This window comes from Bos indicus, chromosome 6 (assembly GCF_029378745.1).
Source record: "Bos indicus isolate NIAB-ARS_2022 breed Sahiwal x Tharparkar chromosome 6, NIAB-ARS_B.indTharparkar_mat_pri_1.0, whole genome shotgun sequence".
Classification (NCBI taxonomy): domain Eukaryota; kingdom Metazoa; phylum Chordata; class Mammalia; order Artiodactyla; family Bovidae; genus Bos; species Bos indicus.
The window spans coordinates 35,075,325-35,091,590 of NC_091765.1; the positions used below are offsets into that span (position 1 = coordinate 35,075,325).

Below are 16,266 nucleotides of genomic sequence, written 5' to 3' on the forward strand. Positions count from 1 at the left end.
TCAAATTGTGGTGTTGGATAGTTGAGAGTCCCTTGGACAGCAAGGAAATCAAACCAGTCAATCCTAAAGGAAATCAGTCCTGAATATTCATTGCAAGGACTGATGCTAAAGCTACAGCTCCAATACTTAGGCCACCTGCTGTGAACAGCCCACTCACGGGAAAAGACCCTGATGCTGGGAGAGCTTGAGTGCAAAAGGATAAGAGGACAGCAGAGGATGAGATAGTTAGCATCATGGATGCAACGGACATGAATTTGAGCAAACTCTGGAAAATAGTGAAAGACAGGGAAACCTGGAGTACTGCAGTCCATGGGATCACAAAGCATCAGACACGACCTAGAGACTGAACAACAACAACATAAAGTGTCTAACAGTATCCCAGATATAGTGTGGCTAGAGAAAAAAATCTTTAATTTTCTTCTACTATTGGACTTATTAATTATTTCCTTTATAAATAATAATGTGCTATGCTGTGCTATGCTAAGTCACTTCAGTCGTGTCCGACTCTGTGCGACCCCATAGACGGCAGCCCACCAGGCTCCCCCGTCCCTGGGATTCTCCAGGCAAGAACACTGGAGTGGGTTGCCATTTCCTTCTCCAATGCGTGAAAGTGAAAAGTGAAAAGTAAAAGTGAAGTCACTCAGTCGTGTCCGACTCTTAGCGACCCCATGGACTGCAGCCTACCAGGCTCCTCCGTCCATGGGATTTTCCAGGCAAGAGTACTGGAGTGGGGTGCCATTGCCTTTGCCAATAAATAATAATAGAAATATGTATTATTCTTAATAAAGCTTTGAATATATTCTAGTATTGCTATTACTAAAATGTGATCACTTATTGCTATGTCCTGAATGTTTGTGTACCTCCAAAATTCTTATGGTGAAATACTAATTGCTAAAGATGATGGTATTAGAATGGGGGCCTTTGGGAGGTGCTAGGTCATCATGGTAGATTCTTCATGAGCAGGATTAGTGCCTGCATAAAAGAAGCTCCAGAGAGATCCCAACTCCTTCCATCAGACACAGCAAGAAAGTGCTGGCTACATATCAGGAACCATGCTGCCACTTTGATCTTGGACTTCCAACCCTCCAGAACTGTGGTAAATAAATTTCTGCCATTTATAAGCTACCCAGTCTGTGATATTTTGTTACATCAGCCTGAACAAACTAGTAAATTTGAATAATGTAATCACAGAGGGGAAAATTAGGTGCTATGGACATTTTCATGTGAATTGTATGAAGAGAAATGGTAATAATTAGGATACTGCAATTACTTACAACTGATGTTAAAGCATTTGAAGATGAAGTGATTTTTCTCTCTGAATATGTTATTCATAGCATTGTGCACCAAACATATAAATTATGACAGCTTCAAAAAAAAAAAAAATTACTCATCCCAAAAGCTAAAGTGAAAGACCAAAAAAAAAAGAATGGAATATTTTACCTCATTCTTCTTTTTTTTAAAAGGCAATTCTGAATCTACAAGTTTATAATAAAAAGGAGATGGAAAAATAATATATGTAGGTGATATATTAAATAATAATATATTAAATAAATATATTAAGAATGGATATATTAAATAAATAATATATGTAGGTGACATATTAAAAAATCTGTGGTAAAAGGCACAGAACTAAAACAAACCGTTTTAACCATATTTAACTGTACAGTTCAGTGGCACCTGGAGAAGGAAACAGCAACCCACTCCAGCACTCTTGCCTGGAGAATCCCTTGGATGGAAGAGCCTGGCAGGCTACAATCCATGGGGTCGCAAAGAGTCGGACACGACTGAGCAACGTCACTTCCCTTTCACTTTCAGTGGCACTAAGTACATTTATATTGCTGTGCAACTCTCACCATCATCCATCTCTTAATTTTTCCCTTTCCTAAATCAAAATTCTGACCCCATTAAACACTAAGTCTTCATACCCCCTCTCCATCTCCCAACCCTCATAGACATATTTGACTTAGAACTTGTATTTATTTAATGGGTTCTCAATAATATCACAATTGACTATTTCTGGCTAGTCCATAACTGTTGCACTGATAGGATCCGAAGAGCCATTCTATAAGGTTGATTATCCTAAATGAATGATGTTTCTACTAGAACAATATCAAAGTTGATATGGTCTTGATCAAGTACTTAGCATCAAAACCCAGAGTTTTATCAGTGTATCATAGAAACATCTGTACATCTGCATAAATTAAGAATATACAAAAATATCCATAAGCATACCACACACAGTGATTGTACTAAAGGCCTTAATTCATATCTATAGTATCTATATCACAACCTAATTAGCAAGTTTACCTTTAATTCACCAATACTTATTGTACACCAGGCACTTTTAAGTGCTATAATAAATGCTAATATATACAAAATGTCTTCCATTTAAAAGACTGAATGAAATCAAGTAATAAAATGAGACATATTCAGATAACTACATAGTGAGTGCCAAAGACAACTTAGAAGGACATTGATAGGAAAAGTATAATAAGTAACTAGAAAAATCAATAAAGGCATTACGGATTAGGGCTATTAATCTAAAATTAATATACTACTTATCAACAAATTTAATTGCATGTGTAATGACTGATACTTATGACTCTCCTTCTTACAATATACAAGGATTGAGGAGAATGATTTGTATGCCCCCATTTTCCTAAATAGATTAATGACTTCCTTTTCTCACTAACTGTCCTTGTAGCATGCAATGATGATAGCTTTAATTCCATTCACAATGTTCCATGAATGCTGAGATCTTTAACTCTCAAAAAGCCATTAAAATTTTTATGTATTTTAAAGTCTTATTTAAGATTTCAGGATTAAGAGGAGAAATTTCTTAAATCAGATCTTCCAATGATCTTTCATTTGCTCTTAATTTTGAGCCTGAACAACTTTCATGCCATAAAACAGAAATGAGAAAGTGCATATACTAAACAAGCCCAGGAAAACAATTTTCCCTAGTGGATAGTAGAGGTGGGATATTTTAAAACGGATTCTTTAAACAGTTATTTTGTACTTTCTTCCTTACTGTCCCAATATCCCCCAGAGTTCCTTCTCACCACTATCACTATCCTCAATTCTAGAAATTAGCCAGGGAGGCATGCATACAATTAACAGTGTCAATTTGTACACTGGGATACAGAAATTCTTGTGGCCTTTTTTAATCCTTTTAACTTTTGATATCAATGGTCACAACCCAAATCAAGCATGCCCCTACCCATCCTGAATTTTAAGATGGTCAAAATGGTTAAATCTGTTGCATTGATAAGATTAGGTTAATGTCTCCCAATCTGGAACTATAAAATCCTCAAGGGCTGTCTCTTTCATCTTTGTATTTTCAAAGTAAAGTTCTGAAAACAAAGTATTAAGTTTTCAATAAACATTTATTGAAAGAAATTGTGAATGAATTGATGAATGGATGAATGAATATAGAAAATGCTAACAAAGGAGAAAACAGTAGGCCCCAGAAGAAAAGTGAATGCAGAGTTAAGTGCTTGGCTATTTAATACAGGGTTTTATTAGTCTTAGATTAATCAACTATTGTCAATAATATTTAAATTCTAGATTTCAACATATAAAATACAATGAAAAGAATTAGAATACAACATGAAATGCTGATGATATGCAAGTCACTACTTTTTTTCTCAACTGTAAGTCTGATCCATTCTTCAGAGAAGAAGTTCTACAGTTCTTGTTTTTACTATGCTATTCACAGTTTCTACACAAAAGCAGCAGGATGCCAAACTGCAAATGAGAGGAATTACACTGTGTCAGAATAAAAGTGGCCATAAGTGAACACTGTCAGGATCACTCAGCACAAATAGTTCAGGGCAACTCTGTGCACATTTGCTGAGTAATCTAAAACTAACACAACTTTCCAAACCAGCTTTTACTGTAATAAAAACAAGAATTTCCAAATATAGTAGGATTCCCAAACCTGGAGTCAAGTAATTTAGATATATACACGGCTTTTCCGTCAGGAAGAGAACACATCTCAGAAGACAAAACTTGCGGTTAGAATTAATTTTTCAATTCCAAGATGCTTTCCTCTTTCTGAACCATAGTGACAAACTCAGTGTGAGGCATAATTTGACTTTATGACCATCAAATGCCTGAAAACAAAAAGGAGGGACGGGGTAAGCAGGAAATCTCAGTTAACTGAAAGAACTGAGATACAATATTCTATTTGGGAAGATGATAATAGTGCCCCTGATCCAATGTCTGAGTCTACATCATCTAGACACATGGACGGACTATTCCCAGGTCCCTTTTGTGGCTAGTTGGGGCCAGGTGATCAGATTTGCTCAATGAATTGTGAGAGGAAATGAAGTCTTTCACAAGGAAAACATTTATTACTGGGACGAGGCCTCCAGAGATCTCTCTTTACCACAGTGACAGGCAATGTTTGCAATGGCTGCTGCTTCAGCAGCCTGGATATAGGAGGAGACGCTTAATGGAACTCCGGCACCTTCTACAATGAACATGTAGCCTGAGGAAGAAATAAATCTATATTATAAAGTCACTTGGATGTGGAGGGTATTTTTGCTCTTTATGTAGCCCTTTCTCATACACTCAGGCACTTTACTTTCTTTAGTGCTTCTAGGTGCTATGTATTGTTTAACACACACAAATCTATCCTCACATTAATCCTTTTTTCAGAGAAGGGTGATCTGGTAAATATTTGGAGTTAGACTTCACTGTGTAAAGTTTCTGGAAAAAACCAAGACTGAATCTTATGTTGAATCATTTATACACCATAATCTGGAGGGAAAGCTTTGAAAAATAAAGAGCCTATTTCTAGAAAGATTATTTTTAAATGTTTGGACCATTCTAAGGGAAGAATCAAGAAAGTTACTCAGAGGAAAATTAAGGGAAGTCTCTACTTAAATCAGTTTGAAGAATTATAATAAATTTGAATGTCTATCAAATTCTTACAGATATGCTTGATTTCTTGTAATAAATGGAAGCAAAGTCCAATTTCTTCTGACTCATTGATGTTCAAAGAGTTAACACATCCTGCCCTTTCCCTTTCATACTGTATATACCCAAACTGTACAAAAACACTAGCATTCTGGCATCTTTCACCTATTACCAATTAGGAAATATTTTTCATCATTCAGAGGAACATTCAGCGTCTTAAAAACAGAGCCATACCCATCAGTAGAATTAAACCTTCTTGAAATACATGAAGTACTCTAGCACTTTCTAAGTATAAATACCTTCTTTTGTGACAAAGTTCCTTTTTGGATATTTCTCATGTGATACTGTCCATCAACATATCAAGAAATATTACCACATTTTAAATCCAGAGTAAGTACTAAATTTTGTTTCTTTTTTGCATCCCTTACAGACAATTGTAGTCTAGACTTAGAGCAAGCATAGATTGCCTTACAAGTGTTAACTTCATTATACAGAAATAACACAAGAAAGATGAAAAATTAAATTTAAATCTATCCCATTCCCCTCAAAGCATGCAGAATTTGTATTTAAGAGAGCAAGGATCCAAATCTAAATTCTATCTCTGCCACTTACTATGTTTCTGAGCAAGTTGCTTATCTTCTTAGTGCCTTAGTTTCCTCTTTTGCAAAATGTGTTCAATAACAAATTCACACAATTCGTAATATTGTGAGAATGGAATGTGATAATATATGTGAAGCATTAAGAGTAGTCCCTTCGCTGAAATAAGTATTAAAAATACATGTTACTACTATTTTTCTAAAAGGAAAGAATAACTGAGCTATGGATGCATTCTCAAATACATATACTCACCTCAATTATTTTGGAAGAAGAATATAGAAAATGTATGCTATTTTTCACACATAAAGCTATCATTTCCTAAATATATGTCACTTGTTTCACATATAGCTAAAATTACCTTAAAAAAAAAATCCTAGCATTCCTTCCTTATAATGCTATGCTATGCTAAGTCACTTCAGTCGTGTCCGACTCTGTGTGACCCCAGAGATGGCAGCACACCAGGCTCCTCCGTCCCTGGGATTCTCCAGGCAAGAACACTGGAGTGCGTTGCCATTTTCTTCTCCAATGCATGAAAGTGAAAAGAGAAAGTGAAGTCGCTCAGTCGTGTCCGACTCCTAGCGACCCCATGGACTGCAGGCTCCTCCATCCATGGGATTTTCCAGGCAAGTGTACTGGAGTGGGGTGCCATTGCCTTCTCCGTCCTTATAATGCTAGGAGTTAAATAATACAATTTATGCAAGTTAAATTAACTATTAAACTATAAAGATTGAGACATTGCAAAGTCCTAATAAATAGAGTCATAAAGTAATTTTGATACATTTCATGTGCAAATTCTGGTGTGTCAGTATTTATTTCAACAAATCTTACCTGTGAATTCAGTGAATACGCACAATGGTTTAACCAAGTTTCTGTCCAATCTTCACAGCTTTTCCCCTATCATGACAATGGTGTAATTCTGACATCTAGTGGACAATCTACATCACTGCAGGTACACTTTTTGAAAATTTATAAAAAAACCTCAAATAAAATAACAAAATCTTATTTTTACATTTGACATTTAAAATTTTAAATCTTGAAATCATATCTGAGAATAATAATGATTTTGTGGTGTTACAAGGACATTTATATAAATGCATCAATAGCACTAAAAACGTGATATAAAAAGAATACATAAAAGGCCCAACTTTGGGTGACGGTAATAAACAGTGCACACTTATTAATATAAATTCATCTCTACAAAGGGATAATACAAATCTGGTGAGGAAAATGTTTTGCAATAATTCACTGGCCACACATCTTAACGTTGCATCAATTGGAAATCTATTTTAACATGTTCTTGTCTTTAGACAAAAAAATCAATTGCAATATTGCAATAATAATAAAATATTTTCAATGCAAATGACAGAAAGATGCAATATAAAATAACATAATGTATCTATATACACAAATATAAATACACACATAATCATTTTTTAGCATAACAGTAACAAGAAACCCATTACTGTCGTTTTATAGATACTGATCTGTAAAATCTGGCCAAGCCTGGCCTCATGGCTAGAACCTCTACTTCAAGCACAATGGCTTTGCTATCACTCAAGGTTATCTGCCGGGGTCCTGCCCCGGCTGATCCAGGGTATTCGAAGCAGGGACGGCGTCGGCGACCTATTTATTTAAATATTTTATCAAAGATATAAAGAGTAATAGGATGAGGATAGCTCAGTAGGAAAATTCAGTGGAGAAAAGAGGCTGAGTAGCTTGGTTTACATGGGAGACCAATAAAACTTCAAGACAAGAAGTTTGCACCACTTACGTAGGCCGCAGGCATCCTTCCGTTCTCCCGAAGGAGAGGAGACACTGAGGCCTCCCCGGTCGGATCTTAGAAGCCCAGGCAAAATTAGTAAGCTTGGTGGGTTCCGCGCTCCAGATGGAGACTCAGCCAGAGTGAGAGAGAGACATGGGGAGACCAGTATTTCGAGGAACTGATCCCAATTCTTTATTTTCCAGAGTCTGTTTTTATACACTGAGATGTTATACAAAAGTCACGTGGGGACAGCAGTCCTGACTTTTATTAAAGACTTTATATAAAGTCACACAAATGTATACAGAGGTCTTAGCGGTGTTACATCATCTTCTGGCCAGGGGGGCCTGCTGACAATTTATGACCCTCTCCTTGTGACAGCGGTCAGTCAATCAGGACACTTATTTCTCCAGGGCTGATTATTCTCAAAACAGACGCCACCCAAATAAAGTTACATTCCTACAGGGTGAGGGTGTAGTGGGTTTTAGTTAAGGAAAGAATTTACTTAGCCTAAGGTCTAACGTGATTAATATCAAAGGTTAATATTTATTCCTTCTATATATTCATTAATGTGTGTAAGGGCAGGGGATATGGGGACTTAGCAACAAACATTAGCTCAACAAATGAAAAACCCTTCACCAACACAATTTCTAATTAGCCCACTATACTTATAGTTTTCTAACTTCTCTAAAGAACCTGTTTTTAGAGGGTTTAAAGCATCCCGTGCCTCTCACGGTTGGGAGGTTGTGAGCAATCACATGTGGCCGGACGAGCCTGTCAGGCAGGCTAGAGAACCTTCAGAGGAGTTTGTAGATTAAAACACTCTTGTCATACCCAAGAGTTTTTATTGACTGGAGCTCTAGGTTAACTCCTTCTCCGAAAAAGGTGGTGGGGGACAGCCCCTCGTAAAGTCAGAGGTGTAGGTAAGAGCACAAAGTAGTAAAGTAGGCAGGCTCTGGTTATGGGGGTAGACACTCGAGGATTTCCAGGGGGACTCCTGAGGCTCGATCCCGCCTTTGCGTATGTCGAGCCTCCTTCCTCATGACCTTTGCCATGGGCGGAGTACCTCACTCTGGCCCCCAACAGTTATCTCAGTAACTTACTGTTTTTTCACATTGGAATCCTCAATGATGCCATAATATATTCATTTGAAACATAATTATCTAAAATATATACAGATATAAGTGATTTAGTTTTGAGCATTTTTCTCATATATCCATCAGTAAGTAGGTAGATAGATCTTTTTTAAACAAACACTGTTAAACACTAAAAATAAAAACACCGCTGAGAAAGGACACGTTTGTGACAAAGGGAGCAAAGTGAATGCAAAAGGCAAGCCCATCCCAGAATCTGTGAGACCTTAGGCCTCACAGACCCTCTGGGCTGCAGTTCACTTGTCATCTTTTTCCACCCTAGCTGTATCCCGTGTTATGAGGGAGCTAATACAACTACCTCTAAGACATTTCAGCTCACAAGTCCAGGTTTGCACCCTACCCTCCTACACACATCCCATTTCCACCCTCATGTGCAGGCTTCTAGTTTATGCCAGGAATCTGGAGTCTCAGTCACCCAGAATGTGTTAAAGCTTTGGACGGGCATATCACCTTGACCCCCAAAGATCTTTACCCTATGTGGAAGGGGAACTATATTAGGAAAGGGCAAAGCAGAATCCACTAAAGCGTCTGAGAGTAGCACTGGCATAGGTGTGCTTTAAACAGGACATTTTTTAGGTGGCTAGAGGGTGAAGAAATACTGTGAAATGATGACATCAGAGGGTGTAGTGATCAGCATATTTCTTAGCTTGCATATCACAGGGTCTTGTTCCAGAATAAAAATATCATATTTCCCACGGAAGTAAGGGAGACAGGTTTTAGGGGTCACTATCCTGCTGTTGCTTCTATTTGTCCTAAGAGTCTCAAGTGAAAACTTATCCTCTCTGACTTATAACAACAACCATGCAGACCAAGTTTCCCTTCAAAACACAGACTCTTCAATAAGTGGTGCTGGGAAAACTGGAAAGATATATGTAGAAGAATGAAATTAAAACATTCGCTAACACCACATACAAAAATAAACTCAAAATTGATTAAAGACCTACATGTAAGACCAGATACTATAAAACTCCTAGAGTAAAATAGGCAGAGTACTCTTTGACATACATTACAGAGATATCTTTTTAGATCTGCCTCCTAGAGTAATGGAAATAAAAACAAAAATAAACAAATGGAACCTGCTGCTAAGTCGCTTCAGTCATGTCCGACTCTGTGCGACCCCAGAGATGACAACCCATCAGGCTCCCCCGTCCCTGGGATTCTCCAGGCAAGAACACTGGAGTGGGTTGCCATTTCCTTCTCCAATGAATGAAAGTGAAAAGTGAAAGTGAAGTTGCTCAGTCGTGTCCAACTCTTAGCGACCCCATGGACTGCAGCCTACCAGGCTCCTCTGTCCATGGGATTTTCCAGGCAAGAGTACTGGAGTTGGGTGCCATTGCCTTCTCCAATGGAACCTAATTAAATTTAAAAACTTTTGCACAGCCAGTGTTTTGCACAGTCAGTTGTGTCCAACTCTTTGCAACCCCATGGACTGTCCATGGAATTCTCCAGCCAAGAATACTGGGATGGGTTACCATTCCCTTCTTCTGGGGATCTCCCCGATCCAGGGATCGAACCCAAGTCTCCTGTATTGCAGGCAGATTCTTCACCCTCTGAGCCACCAGGGAAGGAAACCATAGACAAAATGAAAAAGCAACCTACAGACTGGGAAAAAATATTTGTATATGATGATATGGACAAGGGATCATTTTCCCAAACATACAAAGAGTTCATACGGATGGCCAAGAGGCACATAAAAAGATGCTCAATATCACTAATTATTAGAGAAACACATATCAAAACCACAATGAAATATCATCACATACTGGTCAGAATGGCCACCATTAAAAAGTCTACAAATAGTAATTTCCAGAGAAGGTGTAGAGAAAAGGAAAGCCTCTTACACTGTAGGTGGGAATGTAAGCTTGTACAGTCACTATGGAAAATTATATGGAGGTTCCTCAGAAAATTAAAGCTAGAAATACCATATGACACAGCAATTCCACTCCCGGGCATATATCCAGAGAAAATTTCAATTTAATAAGATACATGCAAGCCACGCTGCTATGAACAGCACTATTTATGATAGTGCAGCACTGTTTATGATAGCCAAGACATGGAAGCAACCTAAAGTTTTCCATTGACAGATAAATGAATAAAGAAGATGTGGTGTGTGTGTTTGTGTGTGTGCATACATACATGTAATAGAATATTACTCAGCCATAAAAAATTAAATAATGCCATTTGCAGCAATATGGATATACCTTGGGATTATCATGTTAAATGAATGAAGTAAGTCAGAGAAAGACAAATATCATATGATATCACTTATATGTATAATCTAAAAAAAATGACATAAATGAACTTATTTACAAAACAGAAAAGGACCCACAGACACAGAATACAAACTTATGGTTACCACAGGAGAAAGTGGTAGAGAGGAGGTAAATTAGGCATTCTGGATTAACATATTCCCAATATTATATGTAAAGTATATAAATAAGGATCTACTGTATAGTACAATAAACTATATTCAATATGTTGTAATAATCTATAATGGAAAAAATCTGAAAAAGTATATATATATATGTGTATGTATATATTTATTTTGTAAATTAACTATATTTCAATTTTTAAAAATGGTTTTAAAAAAGAAACACAACAAAAATATGACATGCCTATTTTTCAGTCTGTTTTCATTTTGCAAGAGGCATGAACATGCCAGTAATACATGGATTATTTTATTATACACAAGCATAGGTATATACTTACCATGCTGTTCATTTTTGAAGATGATGAACTTGCTCTTTGCTTCCTTAGACTATTAACTTCTTCTACATTTCCATCTTTTGGTTTCAAAATCATCCTGCTACTCCCTGCAGTTCCTTCTGATGAGGATCGCAGTCGCCTCTCTATAAATCTTCCTTCACGGTATGGACTGAGGCTACTGGCAAGAACTATTTAAACATAAATAAATAAAAATTAATATAAATGCTTAAATGTAATTTTTATAAAAGTTCCACTGAAAGCAAAAGGGAAACTCTTAGTGCCATTCAATAATTCTCAATCACAGAAAACTTTTTGAATTAGTAGTTGTAGTTTACTTAACTATGTAAATCACTTTGCAGCCCCCATATTTTGGAGTCATCCTTGACTTCTTCATACCTCACATAAATCGTATTAACAAATCCTGTCCTTATCACTTCAAATCATATACAGATTCTGATCATTCCTCACTATCTCCCCCATTAACATGCTGGCACAAACTCTATCAGTGCTTGCCTTGCTTACTGCAATACTTCTAAACAGTCTCTGGCCTCTCCCTAGTCCCACCTGCTTCTCCCTAATCAACACACAATCTATTTTCTACATGATAATCAGAATGATACACTTAAGTGAGACTGATCATGATAATTCCTCTAGTCAGAAAGCTGGTATGATTCCAATGGGCTACTGAGTTCCTCATGATATGACCTTACTCTCCTCATTGGTCACTTGTTAATCATATCTATCATATCTATACCCTCATCTTCAACTACCCCCCACTCCTGGACCTCTCACTGTTTCTAGAACATTGTAGGTGTGCTCCAGCCTCAGATCTTTACCCCATAGCCTTTGCACTGATACACTTTTCTCGAATGTCTCTACGGCTTACTCCCTAATTTTTTCCAATATGTTATTTTGAGTAATATCTATTCACTATACTTAAAAATGAAAACTAACACAAGAAACTATCAGAAAAATAAATTAAGAAAGAAAACACTTACATGTACAATTGCATCAAAAGAATAAAATACCTAGGAATAAATTTAACCCAGGAGGTGAAAAACATATACACTGAAAACTATAAAAGACACTGATGAAAGAAAATGATGAAAACAAAATTAGAGTTGTTTTATGTTCACAAATTGGAAGAATTGATATTTTTAAAAAGGCTGTACTACCCAAAGGGACCTATAGATTTGATATAATTCCCTATCAAAAATCATGATGACATTTTTCACAATCCTAAAATTTGTACGGAACCACAGATGACTCCAGATAGCCAAAGCAATCTTGAGAAAGAAAAACAAAGCTGGAGACATTACAAGTCCTGGTTTCAAACTATGTTACAAAGCTATAGTAATCAAAACAGTATGGTATTGGCATTGAAACAGACAGCTTAATGGAACAGAAGAGCAAAGAAATAAGCCATTCATATATGACAACTAACTTTTGACAAACAGTCCAATCATATATAATGAGGAAAAGACAGTCTCTTCAACAGAAAATGTTGGGGAAAGTAAACAGTCATGTGCAAAAAGATGAAACTGGAATCTTACACCATACACCAAAATCAATTCAAAACTTATTAATGACTTGAAAGTTAAAACCAGAAACTGTAAACCTCCTAGAAGTAAACATGGGAATAAGCTCTTTGACATTGATCTTGATAATGATGCTTTGGACTACATATCAAAAATAAACAAAATAAAAGCAAAACAAACAAGTAGGAATATTTCAAACAAAAAAGTTTCTGCACAGAAAAGCAAATAATCAAGAAAAAAAGAAAAAGAAACAAAGATAACCAACTGGATGGGAGAAAATATGTGCAAATCATACATCCTATAAGGGGTTAATAGCCAAATATACAAGAAAATCATATAACTCAATAACAACAAAAAAATAGGCAAAGGACATAAGTAAACATAAGTATTTTTTTTTCCAAATAAGACATACAAATGGCCAACAGGTACATGAAGAAAAGAGTTCAACATTCTTAATCATCTGTGAAATGCAAATCAAAACCACAATGAGATGTTACCTCATTTTTGTTAAGATTGCTATTATCAAAGAGTCAAAACAAGAACAAGTGTTTTTGAGGATGTGGAAAAAAGGGAACCTTCGTGCATTGTTGGTGGGAATATAAACTGGTGCAGTCACTCTGGAAAACAGTATGGAGGTTCTTCAAGAAATTAAAAATAGAGCTCCCATATGAGGCAGCTTACTTCTGGTGATCTACCTACAGTCAACAAAATCATTACCACAAAGAGATCTCTGTACTCCCACATTCACAGCAGCATTATGCACAATATGACCAGTACCACATGGTGTCACTTATACATGGAATCTTTCTTTCAGAGTTGAACTCATAGAAACAGCATAAAAGTGGCTGTCGGGGGTTAGGAAGTGGGAGAAATAGAGAAAGACTGGCAAAAGAGTACAAACTTTCAATTATAAGATAAAGATCTGAGGAGCTTAATAACTTGAGGGAGGGGATCCTTTCACAGTGTACACATATATCAAAAAATCACTTTGTTCACTTTAAACACATAATTTATTTGTCAATTATACCTCAATAAAGCTTAAAAAAAAAAAAAAGCAAACTACAATGCCACTCCCCACATCCTAATCTTTTATTCTGCTTTAAACCCATCCTCAGCAGTTATCACCATCTGACATTTATTTATTTCTATGTTAATTGTCTGAGTATTCCCACTGCAAAGTAAGCTTCATGAAGGGAGGAGTTTGTTTTGTTCATTTCTATATCCTTAATGCCAAAAAAAACAGTATCAAAACAAATATCTATAAATGAATGAAACTGATTTGTTCAGGCTCATCTATGGGTTTAAAGACTTTTGGCTAGTACCTAATTAAGCCAACATATGCCTGTTCTTTTTAGAAAATTTTTACTCTAATAAATAAAGGTTAAATTGCCAGAGAGCTAACATCTCATTAACAATTCTGATATGAATGTACACCTAACACATTCATATATTTGCTAAATACTTTTTTAAACATATTGCATAATAAATACAGAATAAGTCTAGTGTTATGAAATTAAGCAACTCTTTCTTCTACAAAATACATTTGTTTAAATGTCTGTAAGAGCTTTAAACTTCCAAATTATAAAATATTTATGAACAGTAGATGAATATCTACCATTGATGCAAATGAAAGGTAGTATGAAACCAACTTTTCCTTTTTTACATTACCAGCTTATTTGCCTATCTCTTTCTATTTTACAAGCTATAGGTAATATGAATAATCACCTATGTCCAGAAACAGGCATCATGGTGTCAAATTCAGTGAAATTAACTTAATGTATTAAATGGCTTGGAATTAGGATCTCAGTTACCAGATTAATAGCCAGCAAGATAATTGTTGGTCATTACCTAGTTTCCATAGAGATAATATTTACTTTATACAGTTTGACATTGAGGCAACTCATCATTTCTAAATATGAATTAACCAGGGTAATTATACTTTTACCCTTTTGCATGTTATTTCTTTTAAGAACTGCCTACATTCCAATCTGAGGTCCACCATTTGCTAAGAGTATGATTTCATAAAGTTATTTAACTTAATCCTAAACTTTGTTACTAAATTCCACATAAATTTTTGGTTAGTATTAAATAAAACAATGCATGGAAACTGCTTATCACATTTTGAGGCACATCAGTATCAGCATCATTATCATTCTTATAATTATATTATAGTTAAAGAATGAAGCAAGTATCACCAAAAACACAAATAAGGCTACCCAGATCAAAAATTGAAAAAAGCAGGCAGATGTGTAAAAATGATCTTGTATCTAATGTGAAAAAATATTAAAACAATTGGAAAATTAATTCATGACTTTAAAACTTTAGAATTGCTATATTCATGGACAGACTAGTTAAACAAGTCAGATAAGCTTATAATTCTTGATATTATATAATACATAACTTCACTGATCACAAATTTTATTTAACATTTTCAAAACATTCCATATAATGTTTTCAAAGGAGGTTAGGTCATGTTATGTACTACAACCTAGTCACTAAGAGGACTGATCTTTGCATTTAAATAGTTTAATCTGGCTATGCCACTAGCCAGTTGTATAATCCCTCAGTCTCAGTTTTCTTATGAGTAAAATGGGGAACATACTAGTTAGTACCTATCTCATAGGAATTATATCATAAACAATTACTCATGAACTTAGTGGCTTTGGACACATTACTTAACCTATCTGTGCTCCCGATTATCTTGCCTGTACAATGAGTTACAATAACAGTAATGATTTCAATCACCTCCAGAGTCAATAAATTATGTCTCCAAAGAGACAGAAGAGTAAATGGGACATATTGTTGAGAGAACACTAAATGGGACTTACTGTTGAAAGAACTATTAGTGTGAAAGAAAGTGAAAATGAAGTCGCTCAGTCTTGTCTGACTCTTTACAACCCCACAGATTGTAGCCCACGGAATTTTCCAGGCAAGAGTATTGGAGTGGGTTGCCATTTCCTTCTCCAGGGGATCTTCCTGACCCAGGGATCAAAGCCAGGTCTCCGGCATTGCAGGCAGAGGCTTTACCTCTGTGCCACCAGGGAAGCCCTATTAATGTGAATAGTAGCAACAAAAGCAGCAGCAGTAGTGGGAGTAGTAGTAATCACGGTGGAGAAAAAAGAATAAAAAAGAATGAATACAGCCCATCAACAATTTTCTTGAACTGAATTTTATACTGAAAAACAAAGTTTTTCTGTTAAATAACAGACTGCATTAAATCAACCTTCCCTTTCATTTTTTTGTGCCAAAACATGGATCCTATTTAATAATAAAAAGCTTTGCTAAAATACAAAATAAAATTTATACAAATTTATTTTATAATGGTTATTATTTAACTAAGACATACCAATATTCTATCATGAACTATAAAAGATACTCATTATTTTAGATAAAGTAAATGGAATTAATTTCCTTCCACTTTCTTCTGAGGCTCAGAATCTGAATAGCACAACTAAGGAAAATAGTAATATGGCTGAATTACATTTCAGCATGATACAAATGAAGTAAGTTTAAGTACAGAAATGATTTAAAGCAAATTATAAATAGGAAAGAATATTAGAGAGTGAAAACTAAGGAAAACATAGTTCCC

The 16,266-nt window shown here is 35.7% G+C and overlaps 1 protein-coding gene across 3 annotated transcripts in view; it reads right to left on the bottom strand.

Moving 5' to 3' along the window:
* Positions 1–16,266, bottom strand: part of CCSER1 (coiled-coil serine rich protein 1) — a 1,491,155-nt gene that overhangs the window by 1,302,886 nt on the left and 172,003 nt on the right. For all 3 annotated transcript variants that reach the window (XM_070790884.1, XM_070790886.1, XM_019962454.2), the window contains exon 3: positions 11,143–11,327. In XM_070790884.1, the coding sequence (XP_070646985.1) occupies positions 11,143–11,327 (185 nt within the window). The remainder of the gene's footprint in view (positions 1–11,142; positions 11,328–16,266) is intronic.